The 26,870-nt window shown below is 42.5% G+C and overlaps 2 protein-coding genes and 1 long non-coding RNA gene across 6 annotated transcripts in view; 1 reads left to right on the forward strand and 2 right to left on the reverse strand.

Moving 5' to 3' along the window:
• LOC6635142 (uncharacterized) overlaps positions 1-12,838 on the reverse strand; it is a 31,932-nt gene extending 19,094 nt beyond the window's left edge. The window contains exons 1-2 of the mRNA XM_032439012.2: positions 12,398-12,838; positions 1,697-2,425 (exon numbers count right to left, since the gene is read on the reverse strand). Of these exons, the coding sequence (XP_032294903.1) occupies positions 1,697-1,766 (70 nt within the window). The 5' untranslated portion in view covers positions 1,767-2,425; positions 12,398-12,838. The remainder of the gene's footprint in view (positions 1-1,696; positions 2,426-12,397) is intronic.
• On the forward strand, positions 27-2,457 carry LOC138910887 (uncharacterized). Its single transcript, XR_011416049.1, has 2 exons — positions 27-128; positions 1,463-2,457. It is a non-coding gene; the product is annotated as an uncharacterized lncRNA (long non-coding RNA).
• Positions 12,839-15,381: 2,543 nt separating the features above from the next.
• Positions 15,382-26,870, reverse strand: part of foxo (forkhead box, sub-group O) — a 38,340-nt gene continuing 26,851 nt past the window's right edge. For 3 of the 4 annotated variants that reach the window (XM_015169385.3, XM_015169382.3, XM_015169383.3), the window contains exons 5-11: positions 23,397-23,689; positions 22,091-22,318; positions 21,680-21,881; positions 21,410-21,608; positions 21,198-21,313; positions 20,638-21,131; positions 15,382-16,339 (exon numbers count right to left, since the gene is read on the reverse strand). In XM_015169385.3, coding sequence (XP_015024871.1) covers positions 20,745-21,131; positions 21,198-21,313; positions 21,410-21,608; positions 21,680-21,881; positions 22,091-22,318; positions 23,397-23,689 — 1,425 coding nt within the window. In that variant the 3' untranslated portion in view covers positions 15,382-16,339; positions 20,638-20,744. The remainder of the gene's footprint in view (positions 16,340-20,637; positions 21,132-21,197; positions 21,314-21,409; positions 21,609-21,679; positions 21,882-22,090; positions 22,319-23,396; positions 23,690-26,870) is intronic. The other variant, XM_032438987.2, reaches the window with a different exon arrangement.

The raw sequence follows: 26,870 nt of genomic DNA on the forward strand, positions 1-26,870 counted from the left end.
TGACTGCTTTGTTGTGTTGTGTTTTGTTCATGGTTTGACGTCTAGATCAATTTGGCATCTAAATCTAGCATAATTATTCTTGGTCAAAATTCAAGTAAAAATGGTTTTCTCAAATATCCTATACATAGGTAAGACTTCTAAATTGCTGCACGCGAGCCTTACGTAACATTTGAATGACATATTTTTATGTAAATACATACATGTATACACACATTCACACATACATACATACATAAGTAAATTTATATATACATACATACATACATACATACATACATACATACATACATACATATATACATACATACATACATACATACATACATACATACATGCATACATGCATACATACACACATGCATACATACATACATACACACATACATACATACATACATACATACATACATACATACATACATACATACATACATACATACATACATACATACATACATACATACATACATACATCCATACATCCATACATCCATACATACATACATACATACATACATACATACATACATACCTACATACCTACATACCTACATACCTACATACCTACATACCTGTATACCTACATACCTACATACCTACATACCTACATACCTACATACCTACGCCTCCAGCTCCACCCCCTTGGTGCTCCTCCTCCGGCTCCTCAGCTTCCAGCGTTGAAGCCGCCTGCGCCTAATTCATAAGTGAAGCCTGCAGGCCTTACTTACATTTTTGAGAATCGAGGAGGAGGGCAGCTTAAATAATTACGTTTTCTTATTCGAACATGCCGCGCAACAAGACAAATTGGTCTGCTATTGGTATAGAAGTAAACTTACGTGCATGTATACATACATATATACGTACACACACACACACATACACACACACGCACACACACGCACACACATACACACACATCTCATAGACCCTATTTATAAGTACATAGGTAAAAATTTCCCACCCCATAACTTGGTCAAATCGTAACCGATTTTCACGAGGTTTGGTTTTTTGTTCATGGCTAGACATCTTAATCAATTTGGCATTTAAATCTGGCAGCATTATTCTTGGTCGAAATTCATGTAAAAATGGTACCCACAAATATCCTAAATAGACATAGGTTAAAATTTCCTATCCACATCACTTGGTCAAATGTCATTCGATTTTCACGTGGTCTGGCTCTAGATTAATTTGACTGACAACAATTTTCATGGTCGAAATTGAATTACAAATGTTACTCCAAATATCCTATATAGGCATAATATTCAAAGCTCAGCAGCAGTGGTAAATTGGCTTTGAGTGAATTTTTATTAGACGTACCATGTGCAAGGCCGGGGATATATATATATATATATATATCTATATATATACATATATATATACTTATACTTATATATATATGTTTTTTCATACACCCCATGGATGAGAATCCAAGTAAGCTAACACTTATTATACTTATTCGCAGGCAGCCGGCGGTTACAAATCTCAGTTGATTTAATTTGCCAGCCTAATGTCACTTGCACTGATATTTACAGACCTCCATGCGAGCCGAGTCAGTAAGGCGATTATGTTGTGGGTATTGTAGTGCCACACCCACAGTTGGTGACATTGTGTGTTTTGGCTTAATTGATTTGTGTTTTGTCGTACAACACGTTGTTTGCTCTTTCAAGCGGGCCCGAAGAAAAAAGGTTGTACTCACCGCTGCCGCTGTCGTAGGATCGGGAGGTGGAGCCACTCGTATTGGAACGCTTAATCTCGCGCCGACCCATGCTGTCTCTGTCTGTGGTCTGCTGCGGTTCCTGTTGCTGTTGCTGGTGGTGGGATGAGTGTGCGGGTGAGCTGCTGGCCACGTGGCACGTGGCAAGAAGTGCGCAAGCAGTTGAGGCAGCCGCTTTGGCCACCGCAGAACTGTAACTGGAGCTGGGTGTAGCTGCTGGGCTGCTGGGCTGACAGTGGAGCGACGGGGTGGAGGCGGTGGCGGGATAGCGGTTCGCGAGCAGCGACCCGGCACTGCGCGTGGTGGGTGGAAACTCAAAGTAGTTGACCTGCTGCCGATTGCCAAGCAAATTGATGGCCGGTTTCGTGGCCAAGCTGCTGCCCGTGTCCGCGTGGCTGGAGCTGCTGCTGCGCCTGTGCTGCTGATGATGCTGGAGCTGATGATGATGATGCTGCTGGTGATGATGATGCTGATGCGTATGATGCCTTTGGAGCTGATTGCTGATGGCGCTGCTGCAGCTGCTGCCGGCTGTTTGAATCTGATGTGGCGTGGGCGGCGGCGGGGGACAAGCGTTGTTGATGCTGCTGCTGCTGGAGAAGGACGATTTTCGCAGTGATGATGGCCTTAACCCCTTGACAGGGTACAATGGGTACTATCGCCCGGCAACGCGTACCCAATCGCGGTGGTCTCGGTCGCTGTTGTACCAAATGCCTGCAAGCAAATAAAAGACAGACAAACTTTAATCGTCATTGTCGTAATCATCGTAATCATTATTGTTATCGCCGAGCATCGCCCAGCGATAGGCAACAGCTCTTAAAGCGTACTCGGCGCGCGTGGCCAGCATGACAACGCACATTGCGTATACGCCCTGCGTTAATGTTGTGCGGCAGCATCGTAAAAGGCAGACCGCGAGCCCATTAACCACGCCAAACCATTTGGGACAGTCTCTGACATTATCGACAGTCAGTGCCAATTTTACCAAATATTTGGCACATGAAATCATTTTGCGCTAATAAAATTTCACGCCCCAATGGGCGGATCATTGATTTGCTGTAAAATGCCAACCAAAATGCCAACAAACTGACCACGCATCCCTTTTACAATTTGCGCTTAATGGGCGTGTCATATGGAGCTTAATATGCATTGATTAGAATAAGATAGTTAAATGTGCTCAGGAAAGTTCATAAATTTCAAGTATTAGTAAAAGTTTGTTAGTAAAATTTAATCACCTGGCGCCGACTGTAACTCGATGTGGTTGGTAATTTAATCAAACACACAATACAGCAAGTGCCTTGAAGTCGCCAAGGTGGCCAAACTAGAGTAGAGTTTTATTTGCCTCGAAGTCCCACTTGAGGAGCCGTCAAGCTGCAGCAGCTTTCTTTAGTTGACATCTTATCTTTATGTGGCAGAGAAATGCTTTTAGTGACAAGAAAAATCAAGCCGAGGCATGCCACGCAATAAGAAGGTAGCTGAAGCAGCAGCTGAAGCAGCGGCAACGGAAGTAAAAAAAGAAATCAATAATAATGGCATTTTATTAGAGTTGGATGCTTCTCGAGCCTGCAGTACTCAACAGGTTGCACTTGCAATATGTGAATCAGGTCAGGATGGGAGTGGACACGGACTCGATTAACTGTCAGAATCGAATCAATTCCTGTTGCTGTTAAGTGCAGCGAGTATTGAGTAGTAAACTAGTTTTTCCTGCTATTTAATTATGTTGTGTATCCGCAGATGGCACACCACTAAAAAGCAAATGAGATTCCAGTTGCAGCACACAGAAATCGAGACAAATGGCAGAAAATGGAGTGGAAGTGGGAACCACAATCTTGACATGCTCAAGGCGAGCTGGCAACCTGTAAATACAATTCCATTTAAATGTCATGAAATGCCTTCTAATAAAGCAAATGCTGGCTGTCTACCTAATAGCCCGGGGGAAAGTCCTGCACAGATATTGTGGTATTCATGGACAGCTTCCGTTTTCATTTGTCGATGCAAAGCAACAAGCTGATTTGCTCATTTGCTCGGTCAATATAGGAATACAGGAAGGTATATACTTGTAAAGCTGGCCTGAGCTTGGCAGGAGAATATCAAGGTTGAATGGTCTAATTCCCATGTGCAAGAGAAATAAAGACAGTGAAAGAGAGAGGGGGGGAGGGCAAAACTCAGTCTTCCACATGTTGCCTCTAATCGGTTCGGATTTGAATTTCCATAATATGAGACCAGATAGTAGAGTGAGAGACAAGGATGAAACCATGCACAAGCAAGAGGAAGGAAAGGATGAAAAAACGAAAAAAAAACACACGATGTCAAACCCAGTGAAGCTCATAGCTCAGTTTGCCAGCCCAACCAACCAGGTTAGATCAGGCAGCCTGGGCCGGATTAAGGCATCAAATTGTTAGCTAATGCCTTTGCCTACATAGATCAAATCATGCCACAAACCTGGCATATGTATGTGTGTGTGCTGCATTTGTCCCTAAGACTCCAACATCGTCGGCTATTCATGGCTAGCGAGGTCGGCTCTAGTTTTAGCGTCGACAACGTTTTTTAATCAATTCCTCAAGTCAGTCTATCAATAATGCCAAATGGTAGACAGACAAAATGAATAATGTCTTGGCATCGCTTTTGTTATTGTTGTTATTGTTGCCGGATAACTGCTGAGCAAGTGGAAAATACGAGTTTCCTTTCGCCTTCCCATTACATTTTTCCATTTGCCATTCGCCATTAGCCATTTTCCTTTTCCGTTTCCTTTAAAGCCGCAGTTATGGCATTTGCCATATGCCCTGGTCACAGAATGTGCCCGCCTTTGAACATGTCAATTCATCACCGGATTTCACCTGCAGCTACTCGCACTTTAAAGGAATCGCTAATCTTTGTTATCCATTAAATTTGATAGCTGAATGTTCCTAAATCCTATATGGAATTTAATTTGTTTAAATAATCGCCAACGCGTTCAGGTGAGCCCTACTTATTTTGGATTTGGTATTTATTGCGCTTGCGGCATGCTCTTCAAAATACTTTTGTTATAATATTTGAGTACCTGGCACATTCCAACCACAACTCCAGCGCATCCCTATCCCTTGTCAATCGGGTTCCCACTCCAAAACTTCGCTTTGGCATAGTTGATGTTGCCCAAGGCTCGACGATGTCATAGTTAAGCCAATGTAAACTTTTTTAATTTGCCATAATACTAAAAATTCCCTTTGCCGCTCCACACAAAATAATTCAACAAGTTTTATGCAAAAAGCCGCTCTCAAATATTTGTGGTTCCAGTTTATGTTTTATGGCAGCTCACACATGGCCAGAGCCAACGATGGGGATCGGGTTCGGAGCGGGTGGTGGGAGGTGGGGAAAGCTCACCAGCTTGAGAGCCATTTGATTTATAGACTCAAAGTGCAAGTAGAAGTGGTTTAATCCCGCAGCTCCACTCACCAAGACGCTGGCATTTCGAGTACCTGCTTAAAATTTACAAACACTTCAATTTGCCATAAAATATGTACAACAATTCGAGACTGCAAATTGTTGATAACAAAATTCAATTTGGGAGCTGCCTGGTCGCAAAACTGAATTTATTAATAGTTTGCTAGTAGAATATTTAAATATTTAAAATATTTAAGTGACAGCTGCTTATCTATAATCTGGAAAAGGATGTGAATTAAGAAAAATATCAGAGCTTCTCGGACTGTTCCTCAATGGAATATTCCCCTATTTCAATGGATATAGTGAGTTCGGACCACCTAAGCAAAATGGTGCCATCTGAGGATTAAATAGTAAAAACGCAAGATACCTTGTATCTCCCAAACATCTGAAGTCCACAATCAGCCAACGAGCTTTGTTTTAAGATTAAACGCTGGGAGGCGTCACCAGCAGAGGCATCAACGAGGACACACAAAGGAAGCTACAGGGAGATCCTTTAAAGTTAATGCCGCTGTCGTTTCCCGAAAATCGATTGCCACACGGGACATGAAAACGAGAATGTAGCAAAATGACAGGGGGGGGGGGGAGCAGGTATATTGGGCGAGCAACATGTGGCTAGTGAGAAGCTGGGCGTTCTGTCGGTTGGGACGAGTTTCAAATGAAAGCTCAGAGGAAATAGCGTTTGCGATGTTTTTTTTTGTGAGTGCTGTACATTTTTAGCAAAAGCATTTTTATTGTCGCCAGGGCAGGTTGATTGACAGAGGGCTACGCGAATTCGTTAAAAAATTGTTTGGATAAACGCCTGCACACCTGAACAGGTAGTCTACATGTTGGCCAACTCAATTGCCCTCGGCTTAAATAAGCGAAGTTGCACGTCCTTTGCCACAATCAGTTGCAGTTGTGCGTGTGAGCTTCCGCTCCAGCCATTATGAACAGCTTGTTTACTCAAGCCAAATGTGCAAATAACCACACCGGAACCCACACGAACTGGAAACCAGCAAGAAGCTCTAGTCGGGAGTTCCTGACTAGGGAATATCCTGACCCCTTTTCTACCAACACCTTATACATCACAATCGCAAACATATGTTAATATAAGCAAACGTTCTGTGTTTCGAAACCGATCTTGATGAAATATTCTACAGTAGATCTTATTATACTTTAGAGTATTTATATATTCTCGAACACTAGGAGGAAAATTTCAAGTCTCTAGCTTTTTTAGGTTCTCAGATCCTTTTAGACAAGCGGACAGACAGGCGGTCATGGCTAGATAGACTGGGTTGTGATGCTGATCAAGAATATATATACTTTATGGGCACGGAAGTGCTTCCTTTTGCCTGTTACATACACTTGCACAAATACATTATATCCTTCTTACCCAATTTGAATGGGTACAAAAACAAAAAGCTGGCCTGAGGCACAGGCAGAAGTGAGACCTGAACCCATAAACAGTAGCCGCCATAAATGTTGTTTTTTTTTAATTAAAATTTAATGAAATTAAGCAAAATATTTTTATTGCCCAGTTGCGACGGTCCTGGTCAGTCAGTACTGTTAAATATGAAATGTGAAACTTTGTTAAAATTTGTTTATGTAAATGACACGGCGCCTGAGAGCTCGGTATTTGTTGAATACAGTTTTAAAAATTCGAAAAAAAAAAAAGACTCCGGAAAAAGTGGGCAGAAAGCGGCAACGAATGCTCTCAACTGTAAGTAATTCACGTTTATTAAAATACCATGGAAAAATCAACCTTCGCTGGCAGCCAGTTATGCGACAGTGTTGCACAGGGGCACAGGAGCATGCGGCACGCGGCACTGTGGCAACACTTATAGCTTTAGATTAACTGGCAGCTTGGGCAAATTCAAAGCTTAGTTGGCAAACAGTTGCGCTCCTTTGTCTCCCCCTGGCATTTCGTCCTGCAAACAGGTTAATTGAATTTACCGAATGCGTTGAATGAGGGGTGGGCGGAGGAGGGACGGGGCGGAGCACGCCAGCGAGGGCAGTTTAGAACGCATGCAGCTCGGACTGCCGTTAGTTAGACGATTACCAGCTATTACTCCTCCCCTCCAATCCACAAAAATTTATTTTCCTGCACCATTTAATGCTTTCTTCTGCCAGCTATTTGCATACAAAAGATCTGGCGACGTTCTCTCTATCTCTTTCTCTCTCTGTCTGTTAGGCTGTTAAACACATTCCATTTCATGCCTGATTTCAGCAAAAAGTGAGTTGCAGTTACCTGAATTATTCTACGGCCAACCCCCTGTTCGTGTGAGTTTGTTTGTGTGTGTGTGATGTAAAGTTAATTATTCTACGAAATGGATTCAACACTCAGTACACGTAACGAGGCGGCAATGTACAAACTTTTATCGCCATTGCTCTGCAATTTGGCGGCGGTCTCGACTGTGTCTATGTGTGTGTGCGCTGAGTGTTTGGGTGTGTGTGTGAGTGTATGCGTGTGTATGCATTAACTTCATTACTACAGCGCAGCACTTGCGCTGGACCTTTCCCTCATAAAATATGATGTGCTCCCAGTCTCCCTCCTATCAGTCCGCCCCCCCCCCCTCCCCACCCCTTTCTGTCTAGCTTGTGGATTAACAGCTTTGAAAATTTGCACGTCATACGCACACACAGCTTTTACGAGCAGCTAGGGGCTGCAAAGCGGGGGGCTGGCAACCCGTTTTTTCTCTTTTTTTTTGGACCCAACCCCCAACATACATATATTTGCGACTCGAAACTTTGACGTGTTTTCAACAGTTTCTACGTGACTTTTCACTGAGCGCTGCACTTGGCACTTCAGATGTTGCCTCTGATTTTGCGCCAACTGGAAGCCAACCTGATAGCCCCAATTTTTGTTCAACAGTTGGCCGCACATATCCATGACATGGCACTCCAATCAATTACAAGCTAGCCATGGACACGGAAGCAGCATCATTTGGGCTTGGTTTGAGCATTCAAATGGGGGGGGCGATCGGTTGGCAAAGCTTACAGGTTGGACTGCATTTATAATTGGTTCTGTATAACCCACTGAAACGAGCTGGCAATCTGGCCAGCAGCACAGTCCAACCACAATGGTATAGCGTTCACCCACCATAAGTGGGGGCAACGAAATGACGGAGAACCCAATTACATTTTTCATTTTCTAGTCATAAATCACATCGAACAAATGCCGCAGAAAACATTTTCATACAAAAAACAGTGCACAAAATTGGCGAAAAATTTCAAAAGTACAAATAAATGTTCAAAAAACATGGAAATGCATTTTTTTTCCTCCGGAACTCTCTATTCCCAACACATGTGAAACAATAGAATCGTTAATGAAAATGGGGCTAATTGGACGTTGAAGAGCCGGATGAAGCGGAAGGGTCACCCAGCCGCCATTTGATGCACTCCATTTGTGCAACACGGAGCCGCAATTGTGTGCGTCTGCCTCCATGTGCATGGATAATTAGAAGCAACTAATTGTGGCCAGAAAATTGCTGAAAGTGGCTCCAATAAAAAGGAAAAAAATTAGAACGCCATTAGAGCAGCAGTTGATGATTGTCAGCAAGCAGTAGAAAGATATGTGAGCTCCATTTAAAATGTCTAAATGGATTCACAAACACTAATACATACGCACACACACACACTCAGGAACTTGTAAATAACTGCGGGATATTCGATTCAATGAGATGTTTTCTCAGCTTGGAATCCATATCACCTCCTTGAGAACTATTAAGCTTGAGAACTATTAAGCTTGAGGAACACCCATGCAAAGTATATTGTGTGTTATGGAAAGTGCTTATATATAGTATATACAAACTTGTTGATGGCTGCAGTTTTCGAGTTTTTCTTATCCTTCTTCTTCCTTTTGCATTCCCACACACACAACATCTACAGAGCATATTTACCCTGCTTGCTTTCTTTTCTTTACAAGGCTTGCAATTTTATTGGAGGGATAACAAAATGTGGAAGTGTTGAAAACCATTTTTTATTTTCAATTTCGTTGTCGATGACATGACAAAGTGCCCTCAACAATGGGGTGTGGCATTTCTCTGTTCAAATATTGCCGTCGCGACTGTCTTGCCAATAAGTAAGCGAAAGAATACAAAAAGAGAAAAAACTTAGGAATCCTCTAGTACTATATGCATACCGATAAAAGGATATCGTTGTCAGTGTTGTAAGCCGGGCCAGCCGGAGGGAACAACAAATTCGATTTAAACGATGACGTTGGCGAAGGAAACTTTAATAGCAGCTGCTCAGAAGGACAACTAGGAAGTCCTTCTACAAACAGAGACCCACCCCACCAAAAGGTGGACCATACTCCAGCCAAAAGTTGGTAACCCAGTAACATTAACTGGGTGCCTTTTTTGCCTGGTTTTGTCTGCCTTCCGCCCTTAGCCTGAGCGAAACTGGCTAAAATATTGATGAAATTAAGGTTTAAATTGTTAATTAAACACGGAGGCAACGCGTTTGGCTTTCGTCGTGCAGACTCAGTTCCTCTCCCCTTGACACCCCTCCCCCCTCCCACCTCCCCCTCATGGGGAACTGGTACATTCTGATGTCCTTCGTCCTTCGTGCTGGTTTGTTTTGCCATTAATGCTTGTAAGTATTCATTAATATAAGCCGCAGTTGTTGTTGTTGTTGTCTGAATTGAATATCTGTGCGGCGTGGTCCTGTCCTCGCGGCCAAGACTTGCCCAAGCCACATTTAAATCAATTTTAATAAAAAATCAAGAAAATTTTGTGAAATTGCCCCATTAAATATATTGTGTATAGAGTCACAAGAAAGTGGTCCATAAAAGCACAGAGCCAACTTGAAAACGAAGGCGGGGTCAGGCAGAGAAGTGTATGGCATAAGCCCGAATAAAAAGATAAATTAAAAAATAATATTAAGAAAACAACGACAGTGACAAGGATGCGGACGACAACGAGGAAAATTACGCATAAAAAGCCGCAATTGAGTTTTTCGACCGAACTCCGAGCCAGAGACCGAGACAGAAAGAATACAATTTTCCATGCAATATATGCGTAAATCTCAACAAATTTCATTTGCCTGCCTGCCCCCGTTGGGGGCGTGGGCGCCGTCAGTAGCAGCGACAACAACAACAACAACAAGGCGAAAATGTACACAGAGCCAAAAAGTCATACACGAAAACGACTGTCAAATAAAAGCGAGGGTTAGCAGGAAAAGAAATACTCGACTTGAATATACCCTCTTAAATACCACGACTGTTATATAGCCAAGGGTTTCTTAGGGTACTATATATTTGTAAAATTGAAGGTCTTAGATTGGCATTCGATATTCTGAATTAAAATATTTTTTTTATATCCTGAACCCATTTAAAATGGGTATAAGGGTATATTTTATTTGTGCAAAATCCAAATGTATGTAACAGGCAGAAGGAAGCATCTCCGATCCCATAAAGTATATATATACTTGATCAGCACCAATAGCCGAGTCGATCTAGCCATGTCCGTCGGTCTGTCCGTCCATCCGTCCGTCCGTACGTATGAACGCAAGGATCTCAGAACCCAGAGACTTGAAATTTTAGATGTAGATGCTCCTAGTTCCCGCGCAGATCGATTTTGTTTCCGATAATCAATAACTTACTTCGTTTCCAAGCAATCGATATCGATATCCTGTTTTTTGGGCAATTTTTGTAAATAATAAGAGCTAGAGTCACCAAACTTGACATATAGCTTCGAAAATAAAATATATATATGCATTTGATGTTGGAAGAAGAGGGTTCAGGGTATCCCCTAGTCGGGAGCTCCCGACTAGAACCGCTTACTTGTTTTAAAATATACATGTACTTGAATATATACCCTCATTAATACCACGACTATTAGACAGCCAAAGGCACATCTAATTAGCTGAGCTATCTCTTGGGTAGTATATTTTTGTGAGATATTAGCTTGGCATTCGATATTCTGAATAGAATTAATTTTGATAATACATGTATTTAGAGCAACACATATACCACTTGCACCCTATAAAAGTGAGTATATGAAAATACGCCAAAAGCAAAAGTGAAAAAGCACAAAATGTCGGAAGCAGGCCTCATAAAAATGTACACACACTGCGGGGCGTGAGGCGATGAGGAGTTGCAGGGGGATGGAAGTTTTTTAAAGCGCTTGCACTGTTCCATTAGTTCTGCGGCAATACTATGGTTCGGGACTTCACATGCTCCCGGAACTTGCAAACTTTTTACGAGCCCTTTTTTCGCTTATGGAAATCAATGCACGCTTATCCAAAGTAGACACACACACACACACACACCGACACACACACACACAGCCACTCTTAAAAGGACTTAAGCAGTCCGTTGATTTACTTGGCGCTCGTGACTTAAATCTCGTAAATCCTGCGGATGCTTGAGAGGAAATAAGTTATAATTGCAAATGCGCCCGCGCCTTGATGTCACTTTTTATTACTTAGTGATAGGCAAGGAAAGATTTGTTTAGCAGCACCGTAAGGAGCTTAAGATTTGGCCACATAGCCTGGCACTTGCTTCACAATAATCGGGTTTTGAAAAATGGAAAAGCGCAATAATTATCTGAAGCGAACACCTTTTACCCACCTGCCGCTCAATCCTCAGTTCTCCTCCTACCTAAGCTAGGCATGCAGTTCATTTAGTTTTTCTTTTGTTCTTTCTTCAGGTTTTTTTTTTTGGTTTTTTCTACGTACGTGACAAATTCTTATTACATGAATTAATGCTGTTTCTCTCCAGCAGTTGTACTTATTGGTTGCTGACCAACTTTTTTAACCGTTTTTCTGAGCTGGTAAATAACTCTTTTGTCATTGTTATAGTTGGGTTTTTGTACCATGTCGCTACAATTTCTCTATTTCGCACTGTCTGTCTGTCTCTCCGTCTGTCTTTCCGGATTTTCCCTATGTGCTGGTGAGGCTTGGATGCGGAGTATGGAGCAGATCTGAAGCGCATATTGTGCGCTTGTCAGATGTCGGCAGACAAGCGAAAACTCGAAAAAAATAAGAACAACACTAACGCTGAAAAGTAAATATAAAGGACATTAAGTGGCGTTTAACAGGACACAATATGCGGCATTGAGGGGGAATCAAGATCAACAACAACAAAGGCAGCAAAAAAGTACAAGGGAGATGCAACATGAGCTTGTGGTACGTGGCGGGTAAATTAGCAGAGCAATCCCCACATTTATTAGCATAATAAGCGCATGGAAGCAAGCATCGACAATGGCAATCGCAGCTGAGACGAGCAACAGCCGTGCCCTGTGAACAGAGAAGTCTGGAAAGGAGAAGTCCCTACATTTGGTAACTTACTTATCATTTTATGCCGCGTGGCCGTGCGTAAATCCTTCCGCAAGGATTTTTGCTGCGCGCTCTAATTATGCCCAAGCACAATGAATAACTGTTGCTCTTGCACGGCGGATTCTTCCTATTCAGAGTACACACACACACTAACACACTCGCACAGTCACTGAGTTTTAAGTTGGGGGGCTGATCGTCTGCAGCACGGCGCCTCCTTCAATTGCAGCAGCCTTCAAAGGTATGCGTAAGCAGGTATTTTGCTCAGGTGTACAAGCTTTTATCGCTAATTCCTGCGATAGACACAAAAACGCGCTTAAGACTGAGCTGACATAATCGGACAACTGTGCAAGTTGGAGGCTTTGGAGTTGTGCTCAGCCCCTTTTCTGGCTGCTGCGACTGCTATTAAAATTTGGTCGTAAGAGCGTTTTGCCGCGTGCAACGTGCCACCAGGACGAGAACTGTCAACGAACTGTGCGTGCCGAGCAGCTGGAATTTCAACAGGCACGGCTGTTATACGCCGCCGCGTATAACAGTTACAGCCAGCGACTCGCAAGCACAGTGGGAAGCATTTCATTGCCGACGCACACGGCGTATGCGCAATTTCCCAGTAACCGAAAGAGAGAACGCGAGCGATAGAGAGAGACAGAGAGAGTGTAAGCGATTTGCTACGCAGCAGCAGCGCAACAATTTGTTGAAGAGCGACGAGGCAGCCGCTTTAACTTGTTATACGACTTTAGGCAGGCGGACGTCGATGTCGTCGTCGTCCTGACCGGAAACAAAAAGTCAGTGCGATAAGCAACGGCAGCTGCTGGGACCAGGCGAGCTTCTAGCGCCCTTTTATTGCCAATTCGAAGGAAAAAAAAAAAACGAAGACGAAGACGCAGCTCACCTTGGCCGAGCCTTGACAATTGTGCAGCAACAGGAGACGCCACAGCCAAGGCGCAGCACAAATTATTGTTGTTGGTGTTGTTGTTGCTGTGCCCCGCATTAGCATAATGGCATAGAATGGCGCTGAGTGGAAATTGAGTTTGGCAGTCTGCAACTTTGTTTTTAGCATTTGTTGTTGCTTCTTTGTTGCCGTGGCAACTGCGTTCCAAATGTGGTTTTCTTCTGGGGCAGCAACTCCTGGGCAACTGTTGCTCAATAAGCAATTTCGAGTGTCGAGTCCCCAGTTTTAATGCCCTGGTCCAGTATAAATAAATAAATATGCATGAGCTGCAGAGGGTTTCAATTAAATTTACTTAAATTGTTGTTGTTGTTGTTTTCTGGTTATTTGCCAGACTCTCAGCTTTGTGCCCTTGCCTGACTGAGGTCAAGAATTTGCATCCAAAAAATATCCAAAGAATTTATTTAGGTTTTGCATTTATGATGAGCAACAGGAATAATAACAAGTAGGAAGTTCTGGTCGGGAGTTCCCGACTAGGGAATACCCTGAACCCTTTTATTCCAACACCAAATTCACCTCGCGTTACGTGCTTTTGCTTTAGATAAATTGCAAAAAAAAAATAGTTCCCTTGGCAGGGCTCGAACTCGCAACTAACCGCACTACTTGCCGCCGTCTCGCGACAGACAACACTACCTGTCACCGCCTCTACACAGTCTTTTTCAGTCTCTGTGAGGAAAAAACCAATTAAAATAGTAGCACAGAAAACAATACAATCGCAATTATAATGCTGTTGATGAATACGAAGCAAACGTGCATGAGGGGTCGGATATGCTTTAGTCTGCCTGTTACATACATTTACAATTTGCACAAATACAATATACCTTTTTTATCCATTTTCAATAAGTTCAGGGTATAAAAACGCAAATTAAGGCAAAATCCAGCTGGCCAGGACGAAAGTGTTAAAGCACCAAACGATTTCAATGGCGAACGCGGACTTCCGTCTTGACACGGGCTGCGACTCGGACTTGGCCATAAGTCCACGCAGATCCGGCTCAAATTGCTGCACGCGCAGGCACATACGCACATACACACGCACACACACATACAAACTTGAGTTGAGTTGACTTGTCCACGGGCAAACATGAGCAAAAAAAAATACATGAGACGTGCGCTGCCTGCAAAGGACGTTGATTACGCAACAGGGCTGAATGACTGACTGCCTTATTCCTTTTCTGCCTGCTGCTGCTACTGCCACGCCTCCATTAAATTAATATATACACACGCACAAACCCTCAAATCAATGTATCACACCCCCCACAGTTGAATCATCTTGGCAAGCTGGCTGCTTTGCTGGGTTATTGAACCACAACACCTGTTGATTTGGCTCATCAGTTATTAGATTAAATAATGCCCACAAACAAAGACATTGTATGGCTTTACGAGCAGCTGCACAAAGTGCCGTCTTAGCCAGATCCTATAACAACGTCAAATGAAATAATTGCATAACATTAAATTCCAGATGGTTAGCTTCAATACGTATTAGTGAGTCAATCAAAACTTATCTCTAAGACTATTTAAATTAAAGTAAAGCAATCGGTTAATAAAGACTAAGGTTAAAGAAAACTTAAACGGAAAATGGGCAAATAAACGTGTTTAAAAGAATTAGAAATAACAACAACAATCACAGCTAGAATCTAAAAGTGTGCAATGAGCTTTCTATCTCAGTTGCTCTCAAAACGGCTTCCATTTTTCAAAAACGCCCTCTATGTTTGATTGTAAGACTAACAATCTTACAAAGCATTTTGTATGAAGCTCTTTTACGCTACCAGCCAACAGATGGCGCATCGAAAAATTTTAAAACAATTCATGTTGTTGACTTCTGCGGATAAACAAATTCTCTGTTATTCTGGTTATGTATGCCATGGCTAGTATGTTTAAGTCATGAATTTCTACGTTTGTTGTTGTTTTTTATTATCATCGTTATCTATATATATATTTATATAATATATATTTTGTAATTGTTTTAAATATTATGAACTACATTTGAATTTACAATCTAATTAATAATTAACATTTAGCCCATAATAGTACACAAATATGCGCATAGGTATAGTTAGGTAATATATTTATTTTTATATTTTGTTTTCTTTACGTTTATTTGCCTAGCAACATTTACATTTACTTAGATTAATATTTTATGAATTACATTCAATTTGTTTGTGTTGTTTTGATTAACTTGTATGATTACTATCTATAACAAACATTTATAGCCCAGCGTTCTCTTACCATTCAGTTTTCAATTGGATTAACGACTTTTCACAAAAAGAAAATCTCGTTAGCCACATTTGGGCCTGTGGGCCGAGCTATTTACACACACAGAGTAGTACCAAAGAATATTACGTATTCCATTACGAATCTTAAGCATATAATATACATATGATTTAAAGACTTCGTTAAAAGCATTCTAAGAAAATGTACAATTACAATTACACGTATGTATGTGGACAAATATTTTCAATCAAATACATTGGGCATAAATTATAATATAATTGTGCTAATTGGTTTTTTAAGTTTTCATCATCTTATTATCTTTTTTTTACTTGATTTACTTGTCGCTCTGCTAATTGAATATTTGCATATTTTTATCTTTTGGAACATTAATTTTTTGTATATATATTTTTATGTACGTTTTACGTCTTACGCTTTGTTATTTGTGGTTCACTTTACGCTAAGGGTATTAAAATTAATATGTACATAAAATGACTTACTAACTAGCAAATATTTGCAAGGGTTGTTATTATAAATGTTGTTGTTGTTGTTGAATGCAACTGAAATTTCTTTCAAAGAAATTTCAATGTAATTTTCCATTTTATGTTTTTTTTTTGCGTTCGTTTGTTAATTTGTTATATTTTCAATGCACAGAGAATTCTACTAATTATAAGCGCTAAACATTGTATATTATTTATTTCTATGGTACTATGCAGTTAAGTTTACGCGTTTCAGTATGCTATACGTATGTATGTGTGTATTTATGTGTATATTTTAAATTAGAAGCGACCAGATAAATCCTGCAACGAAAGAAAATCATGTTCTTATAAGTTTTGTAATCGAAATAAAAATGGACTCTTACTGAGCCCATCAACATATCATTTTGTATTAGAGAGTCCTCCAAAGGCAAATCAACACTTCATATAGGGGCAATCAGCAGCTTCTCCAACTGCCCAACGCCAGAATGCTCCCCCGTCGCCCTGCTCCAGGATGGGTGCTAATTTATTCATTTAGGCACTTGACACTTGGCGTCAAAATATTCATAAGCGATAAGCAAATGTAAGAGATGGCTTGCCATAAGCTTCAGCCTAGCAATTTTTATGCAAATGTGCGACTGCGAGTCAGCAGGAAAGCAAAATAGATGCCCGAAAATGGAAAACTACAAAGAGCTGGCTCAAATTGTATCATAAAAATGACAGCCTAAACATTTAAAACGAGAATCTGGCTATAACAATAAATTTTCTCTCAAATTGTTGTTGCCAGCATAAAAATCAAAACTCAACGCTTATCAGCCGTTTTATTAGTTTCGGCTTAAAAAAAAAATATATATATATAAATATGTATATATATTTGTATATGTTGATCACGCGCAATTTTTATGGCCAGCAATTGAATTTTATGCGCGCCCTTTGACACGGCCGGCAGGGCCAAAAAATCATTGCCTACTTATGGGCGCCGTCAAATAAGTTTATTGCCGCCCTTGAGGGCGCATTCATTTCGCCCGCTTGACTGCCTCCTCGCTGATTAGTTGCTACGCCCACCGGGCATATTTGCACTCAGCACACACACGGTAGTTAAATTCCTTTGCTGTTTGCCAGCGCCTCGGCTAAGTCCTGCAGGGCCTTGCAGTTTATTACAAGCGTGTCGCTTGTTTGCTTTATTACTTATTGCACACACCGTTAACGTGTGCGTGTGTGTGTGTGAGGGTGTTCATGTCTGTCACGTCATTATCCTTTGTCCGTGCAACAAGTGTTTCAATCCCGGGCTTTGTTTGCCGTGTGTACATGAGAGTGTGTGTGTGTGTGTGTGTGTATGAGACAGGCACACAAATCCTTGCGTGTCTTAAGCAGCTTTTGCTGTCCCTCTCTCGCTCGCCGCCAGCTGCCTGATGCTCGTCCTTACACAAATGTATGTACTTTGCCCTTTTCCTGCCACTTGGCAATTGTTTTCCGACACTTCCTTCGGGGCGTCGCCTGCCAACTCTGAAACCCGGCAAGACCTCTAAGTGTGTGTAAATGTGGTTTGAGGCCCGCACCGCTTCGACCAGCTGAGTCTTTTGCCATTTGAGCTTCCTGTCGCCAGCTTAAATGCTGCTATTCAATTGCTGACAATTTGTATCATCATTATAAATTCTGCGCTCGCTGGCAAATTGATTCTGCTGCCTTGTCAGTCCGTCCGTCAGTTAGTTTGCCTGTCCGACTGTCTGTCACCTTGGCTTACGGATAATCAGATTTTCAATGGGCGAACAGTTGAACAATTAGCTGTCCGTCCTGACAACGAATTAGACGCAACAGCAGCATAGTGTGCTGCTCTCCTGGGCCATGCCTGGGCTAACTCAATTTATACCGCAACTCGAGCAAATCCCCGGACATTTATTAATGATGCGCGACCATTAAAATTTAATCAAATGTGCCCAAAAAGAGAAAAGGAGAAAAAATAGCAAAGTCGTCTTGACTTCTTCTTGAATAATTTAGCGAGTTGCGGGCAAGTTGCAACACCTCAAGAAATGAAACCCAGCCCCAAACCCAAACGAAAAAACTTTTGGTTCCCCCGACAGCCTAGGAGTAGGCCAGGACAACGTCGCCAATGTCAACCTCAAGCTGAGGCAACAGAAATCGCGCATTTTGGTTTGCTCGCTTTTTGCTTTTTACATTCTTTTTCTCTTTTTTCTACTAATAAATTGGTCTAAAATGCTTTTGTGTTTCACGCGCGCTTTCGCCGGGGCAACATCACTCCCCTCTCCCTTCCCTTCCCACCCCTCCCCCCTCGCTCTCCGCTGCCTTGCCACACAACAGCAGCTGCAGCCATAATTTGTGCGACTTTATTATGTGTCAAGTGAGTCAATCTGCGGACGATGATGACACGACGACAACGTGAAGAAATTGTGATTTCCGGAGCGGGGAGCAGCTCACATCTTAGCCGTTTATTGACATGTGTCTCGCTGGCGGCGGCTTATTAGGCAACCGTGTGCTATATATATATATATATATATATATATATTTGTGTGTGTGCGTGTCCTTATATTTTTTATTCTATTAAATATGCAACATGCGGCTGGCAACTTTAAAGCATGCCACAGCATTTGCCGCATTTGCATAATATATACAAAAAAAAAAATTTTAAAAAATTTTTGTAAATTCTAGCTATGAGAAATACTTTGGTAAGTAGATCTGTCAGTTGGCCGGAATTATAAAAAAAAAGTGTAAGATGGATAAATGGAAAAATGGAAATCCGCCTTCGAATGTTGGCTGCAATTCAAATTATTCACTCAAATGAAGCGGCGGCAGCCAAACACAAAAGTTTGCACTTGGCATAAATTTCAATGTGTCCCTGGCCCATTCCCCTTCCCCTTACCCGCCCCTCCCCAACCCTTGTCTTAGGTAGCACGCTGCTTGCCCCATGACAAAGGCGATTTGATTTTATTTTATTAGCACATCACATGATTGGCGCCAGAACTTGACAAAGTTTCAACTTTGTCCTGTCGCTGGCTACACCCCCCACCCCCACCCTCTCTCTATCCAGCCGTCTCTCTCTCCGCTCTCCTGGCAACTTGCTCTTGGCCAGCAACTTGAAGATTTTTTTCTGGTCGCTTTGCTGTTTTCTAATTGTTGGCTTACAAAACTTAATGTGGAATTCAATTTGTGCGTACTGCACCAGGCGGAGACGTGGGCGGAGGCGGGGCATTTGAAAAAGTTTTTCCTGGCACTTCATTGGGTTTTTTGTCGCCCGCTGTCCACTGTCCCTACCCTCCCCGCAACAAACTTGAGCACAAAGCTAAAATGCACACTGACAGCTTAACTGACATTGAAAAAAAGCCAGCAACAATGAAAGGTAGCGCAAGCAGAAGCAACGACTATTCAATACCCTGTAATATGAAAGTGAACAAAAGACTTGACAGAAAGCAATCAGAACCTGAGCTCCCTTTCCCGACGAGCTTTGAACTGAACTTTGTCAAAGCGAAAGCTAAAAGCTGCACTCAGAATCTTAACCAACGTTCTATAGGTAAAACCTTTGTAAAATATGCAAAAAAACTGGAGGTAATTTTTCAATATTAGCTGCACTTAACACGCTTGATTTGAGCGCGGGGCAAACAGGCAAATAGCCATAGGTTTTGTTGGCCAAGGACAACAACAACAACAGGAGCAACGGCAGCAATATTAGGGACATAAGTCACCCTAAGGACGTAATTAATTTTTCAGCATTCGCTGTTGCCACACACACACACACACACACACACACACACCTGCACACACTGAGGCGGCAGGTAGAGGTTGCCTTGACGAATTTGCGCCGCGGTCGCCAAAGGACTTGCAAAGGTAGCCCTCGGGCCGCTTGCCCAACCAAATTAGCGCGGCCATTACGTGGGCGAAATAGGAAGGGCAGGAAGAATGTGGGAGTGAGGGGGGTGGGATGCATGAGGAGACTTGAATGCCGGTGGCCAGGTCTTACATATTTTATGGGCCCTGGTAAATGGACTTAATTTTCCGCAGTACGCGCCGCTTTAACGTTGGAAAATTGAAAAAATATCAAAATACTTTAAACTTGTGTTTTTTTTTGCGCCTATTTCTGTTTTTTTTTTGGAACGGAGGCGGGGGCGGGGTGTGAGGCGCACTTGACATTGTATTATGATAATTGAACGCGTGTAATTGCCCTCAAGACGAGAAGCCAGCAGTTGGCAGTCAAAAGCCAGCTCTGAAGGAGGCATCCAGCAAATGGAATCGCCATAAAAGATTCATGGAGCAGGCAGCTCGGGGAAATGGCGACTGAACTAAGGCGATTTGTATATATGTATATGAAATGCTTATAAAAGCAGGACACGGCGAAAAAAATCGGAGAGAAAAAAAATTTGTGGAGCGTGGGAGGTTAACTGTGCTCCCCTTCTTTGTCCCAATCTTTGGCTCCGTCTTTGGTCCCGTCTCTGATACCGTCTCGGGCTCCACCATTTTACATATTCATAATGTATCGCTTTATGCGTTGTGATTTTACATTATTAACATAATTTATGCATAACTGTCACATTGAATGTCTTTTAGGCTTGATGTTAATTGAAACCGAAGCGGAGTCGGAGTCGGATCGAATCGGAGCACCATCTACTCACTTTGTAAACTGTTGTGGCTGCAAGCTCCCATCCTCCTGCTAGTTTAAAGTGTACACATTATATTGTCCTTAGATTAGGCCCAGCCACGTCTTCCAGCTAGATACTACCTAATGCACCCAGGAGGGCGGCGAGGTGACCACGCTGGGCTGTGAGTACTGGACGCGGGCGTTCAGATTTGCAGTCGCCGTTTGTGTGGCCAGTTCCAAGCTGTTGTTGCTATTGTTGTTGTTGTTGTTATTGTTGTTATTGTTGCTCATCAGCAACTGTTGCTGATGCTGTTGTTGTTGCTGTTGCTGTTGTTGTTGCTGCTGCAATTGCAGCTGAGCCTGCAACTGATTGAGCTGAACACCTGCGCTGCTGTTGGAGGCGGCATTGCTGCTGCCGCTGTTTGTACTATTATTGGTTAAGATCACATTGTTGGTATTCGTGTTGACCGCCGCGAGCGGTATATTAATGTCCAGCAAGCCGTCGTATCGCATCTCCTGCTGCAGCAGCTGGAAGAATAAGCAACAAGACAGGTTGAGAGGCTGGCTCCAATCTGGGATCTATGTTTGGCTTACCTCCTCGACGTTGCACTCGAGTCCACCCTGAAAGTCCTCCAGATTAAATTCGTCAATTTGCTCGCTGTTGAGCGCCTCCAGGCATTGCCCTATCAAAGTAGAGGCGCAGTTATTATCTGTTCAAGCAGCGACAGACATAGACAATAGATAATAGACAATAGAGGAATAGATAAGACGGAAAGGAGATCATCAGAGAGGCTCTCAAGACTTACCCTCCAGACCTGAGGACAGCTGCTGCCTCTGCTGTTGCTGTTGCTGTTGTTGCTGTTGCTGATGCTGGACAAGAAGTGCAGCATTATCCGCAGAGCCATCTAGCAGGACGTTGCTGTATGTGTTCAGGGAGTCGGACGAGGGCTCGCTATTGGGATACGCAGGCGACATTGTGGTGGTAACTGAGTTGGGCGACAGGCCCTGCCAAGAGAGGAGAACAGGCAATTTAAGGAGATTGATCCTTGAGGATCCTTGAGGATGGGATTACTCACATCTCGCACTGGGGCGCTGTGCAGGCAGCCGCAGTTGAGCGAGCGATGCAGCAGGCATTGGCCCTGCCCCTGTGGCTGTGGCTGCGGCTGCATTGCGGCATATCCTGGTCCATTCAGGGAATAGCCCTGTGGAAGCTGCGGCTGCTGCGGCGGCTGATAGGGCGGCGGCGGCTGCGTCGGCAGGCCAGATGCGGCGCTGAACCTGCTCCAGCCGTACGATCGTTGGGTTGCAAATACAGAAACAGACGTTGACTTTATAGAGCAGTTAAATATCGTATATAAATAGTGATTGAAATAGGAATATGTATATCAAAGCATGCAAAGCTTGTGAAACGAACAACAAAAAAAAGCGGCTCACACACACACACACACACACACACGGACACACAATCATAATCAAACACAACTGACCCTTGCTGCTGCAACATGTCGCTCTGGAGTTTCAGCTCTTCGGCCATGGAGCCGGCCAGCTGGTCAAGCTGTTGGGCCTGTGCCTGCGTCATTGTCGTGTTCTGATAGTCAACCGAGAAGCCCCAGTCGGGCTCGAGATCCAATGCCCGTATGGGACTCAGACGGCCGCAGGAGCTGGCATTCGATGAGGCGCGCTGACGAAAATCGGGCGACAATTGAAAGCCGCCGCTGAACCGCAAACCGATAGATAAATGTAAGGAAAACAAGTAAACAATACAAAATTAAAAATGTAATCAAAACAAAAAATTACCATAATAAACGAATCCAAAAATCATAAGCAGCTAAATCAAAGCTCAGACTTTTGAGTAATCTACAGTTAAAAGCCAGCATTCAAAACTATTTATTTATATATTTATTATCTAAGATATGCGAAAAAAAATTGCCAAGTCTGCAAACTACGTAAGGGTTAAGATTATATAGCCAGATTTTGTGTAGTCTGTTTCCTTTGATAATGGGTAAAAAGAGTGTTATATTTATTTCGGATATTTTATTGCGACTCTAATAGGAATATAAATGCAGCGTGGAGCTAGATAATCAGGCAGGATTAAGCTCATTATAACTAGATTCTGTATACTCTGAAGCTATTTATTTATTTTGGAAAAGGCAAGTCCGTCTATCTATCCTTGCTTCTTAATAATCAGAGTCTATAAGAGCTATAGGCTTCACATTTAAAGCTTAAGCACAGTTCTCTTCGGGGTAGTATAGATTAATAACCATGAAGAAATCTACCAGATGTGTTTGTTTCTATACTATAACTTTTCTATAACTTTATCCAATAAAAGCTATGCCAAATAGTTGCTTGATAAGATTTTTTATAAGGATAGTTAAAAAAAAAAACTAAAACTTATATTATGAGCAATTGTTTTAATCTTGCCTGCAGCAAAATTACGAAACATTGTTTCATCAGCTTTAGTTTTAAAAGGAGAAGCTTTCAATAGACAGTCGGAACGATTCAAATTAAACTATTTTTTATAGGGGTGATGTTTCCTTCAAATATCTTGACAAATTATCAAACATATCAACAAATTTCTTATCAAATTCCTTGACAAATTTCTTGACAAAATTCTAATACCTCCGGCAGAGCTTACGAACAATTTCAAATATCTTAATGCTTGATTTGTAGATATATAATGATAAATGATAAATAGGTAGCAAAATATCTAAAGGATCTACTGAATTGCTATTTATATTTTATAATCGAATCAAAGCTACTTTCTTTTTTGTTTTCTCAATTGTAAATAGTTACCTGTGCAGCGGACTCTCTGGAAAGTGATCCAGCCCCTCGCTGACGCTGCTGCTCGGCGAGGGCGTGGCATCATTGAGACCGACAACGCCGCCCTGGCGCAAAGCCTCGACACGCTTCTTGGCCCGTCCGCGGCGCTTCTCGTAGCGCGATGTCTCCATGGAGGCGGCACGACGTCGCACCGATTTGCCAGGCTTAGCCTCCGGGTTGAGCATCCACCAGGAGGACTTGCCGGTGCCCTCGTTCTGCACGCGCATAAACCGATTGTGCAGCGATAGATTGTGCCGAATGGAGTTCTGTAAATGGGAGGGAAACCCAAACCAAAAACGTGGCAATTATTATCGACGCTGAGCTGAGTTTTGTCTTTCTGTCATTTTTGCGGGATTTGCAAATCTTGCGGGTTAAGCAATTCCCTTCAAGTCGCGCCGATGTAACGATTTGTAAGCAATTGCGTTAACTTCCTGTGGGGGTCGGATAAGGTCGGTAAGGTCTTGTGCTACGTTTCCTTTTCCCGGTTTGCCATTCAATTGTCTGACGACATTTTTATGGGTTTTAGAGAGCGCGCACATACACGGTCTCTAATTGGAAGTTGTCTTCACTTGACTGTCGTTCTAAGAGCTCCGCGTTGTAGTCGTCGTCGTCGTCGTCTACGTCGTTGCCTGTCGCTTAAGCTGTCAATTCATATTTTATAACAATAGTCATAAATATATCGTCATGCGCAACGTAATGACAGCAAATCGACGAGCAGACAGACAGACCACCAACTGGCAGACTAGAGTCCTCTGACTAGAGGTAAAAAAAGACGCACAACAATTACACACCAAACACAAGCAAAAACAATCAAACACGTTTAGAGCGGATTTGTCATCGGTTACAATTTTGCGGGAATATATATATATACCATATAGAAAAAAGTGAAATGGAGCATTACAAGCTAAACTAACCGAAAAGCAAGGCTGCCGCAGATTCCCTCGTGTCCCAGCTCCGAACCAAATTCGATGCGTCGCGACTTCAGGCGGCAGATTGGCGCCATTTATCACCGTTGCCAGCACATGGTGTGTGTGTGTGTGTGTGTGGGTGGAGGTATGCCTGAGGACTAAACCTGTGCGCAGTCAGCAGACGACAGACGACATACGAGAGATAGGGTAGACAGGAGCAGAAACACCGCCAGGGTTCAGACCTTCTAATACTTTTTTTTTTGTTAGTCAAAAACTTTTACTTGGCGTCAGTCGAGTCCTGTTGGCGTCTCCTGGCGTCGTCGTAATGACATTTCGGTTTTAGCCCACGCACACCCCCGCATACCCCCACTCACCCACACCCACACACACACGCACACCACTTTACCCCTTCTATTTACTGGCTCTTGCATAAAGTTATCATTTTTTTTAAATGTTTAAGTGCGTCCTTTGGCCCAAGCCCAGCCGAACTTAATGTCTGCCATTTGCAAAGATGCTTGGCAATAATTTAAACAGCGAAACGTTTTTATTATGCTAATACGCCTAGAGGAAATTATCTTACAATTCGCTGGACAGGGACCATTCTATTGGCATAACATGCATAAATTAATTCCGATTAAGCTGCCACATGTCAGGCCAAAGGATTAAGCTGCTTAGTCTATAAATACGTTCCTTATCCTTACTGTCTCCAGCTCGATAAACGCAGCATCAAATACATTTAAACGACAACTTTATCATTTTCGATGCGAAATCAATAAATAAGGCAAACCATGCCCAAGTTAAAACGCCGAAGATTTCATACCCTTGCAGAGCCAAGCTTTTCATAATGCTCATAATGCTTTGCCTGTATCTAAGAAGCAAATGTAAAATAGTTAATGCTGAGTATGGTTAAGATATCTAGATAAAAAAGTTTTTTCATAAAAGATCCTCATTTTCGACCGATCGTTCCTTTGGCAGCTATATGATATAAAAGTCCGATGTAAATAAGATTTTGCATATATAAAGGGAGTATAGTAAAAATTTTAAATACCTAGTTTTGTCAAGATATCAAGAAAAACAAAAAAGTTGTTCATATGGCAGCTATATAATATAGTGATCCGACATTAAAAGGATTTTACATTTATATGAAATCCAAAGTAAAACTTATAAATGCGGAGTTTGGTTAATATATATTGATAAACAAAAGAATTTTACATACAAGAGCCTACTTTTCGACCGAGCTTTCCTATGGCAGCTATATGATATAGTGGTCCGATCCGGCTGATTTCGACATATGTACTGCGCGCACTTCTGCAGAATTTCATGACTATAGCTTTTACACTGAGAGACTAGTTCGCTAGCAACAGACAGAGGTGCAGACGGACATAGCTGTATCGACTCGGCTTTTATTACTGATCAAGAATATATATACTCTATGGAATCGGAGATGTCTCCTTCTATGCGTTACACAATTCACGACAAAATTATAATAGCCTGTGCAAGGGTATAACAAGTTAAGTTTTAACTAGGTAAAAGGGCAGTTTAAAGTCACGAGAGAAGATTTTTCGGGGGTTTGTGTTACGCCGGAAAACACGACAAACACCCATCGCTACTTGGGTCCACAAAACCTACTATACGAAATGCTAACAAATGGCATTCATAATTTATAGCACACACTTCATTGAATATTCATAAACTTAAATCTGGCGAATGCCTGCCAGAAAAAAATTCAATTCATCTAACTAATTGGCGCTATAAACTTGGAAGATATGTGTGTACATACATCGACAAGACTTCCAGCCGAGTACAAGATACTATAGAAAGGCAGCCGACGGCGAGGGCCGGGGCAGTTGCCAGGGCGCTGCATTATGTGCTTGCCAGAGGGGTGTAGGGGGAGAAAGAAAGGGGGGTGTGCGCTCCCAATACGTATGTGGGTCACACTCGGGGGGCAACCCCTCCAATCAAATATGAAAAGAAAGAAAGCCTGGGCTGTTATGGAAAAAAAAAACCGAAAGAAAGAAAGAAGCAGAAATTATGGGAAATGGCAGCTCGAAGGCTTCATTGAATTTGCTTGCAACAAAATGGGCGAGATTCAGAAATGGAAATTTAATACGTATATGAGCACAAGTCCATTTGTCGCCAAGGATATTCGCATGTCCTTTTGTGTACACACATAATTAATGTGCACCAAGCGTGAATTACAATGAAACAGCATCCCCCTACCTCCCAATTCACCCCCTCCCCCTCCTACCAATTGGTTGCCAGGCGCTCAGAATTTGACCCAGTTATGCAGAAATAGTTGCGAGCTGCCGATGCCAATTACATTTATTAGACACACAGTTTTTATTTATTAGTCAGCGCCTTGTTAAAGGTCGGCCTCTGATTCATTTCTCTATAATTTATAAGAGTAATTGGTCCACAGTTGGAGAGCTGGTTCAAATGGGGGCGCAATATATGAAATCTACCCGAGTCGAGTCCCCATTCAGCTAGCTTTTTGCTTGCCTAGCAGCAATCCGGGGGCACGCAACCCCCGCGACCCGCG

Source organism: Drosophila virilis, chromosome 2, assembly GCF_030788295.1.
Source record: "Drosophila virilis strain 15010-1051.87 chromosome 2, Dvir_AGI_RSII-ME, whole genome shotgun sequence".
NCBI classification, from domain to species: Eukaryota; Metazoa; Arthropoda; class Insecta; order Diptera; family Drosophilidae; genus Drosophila; species Drosophila virilis.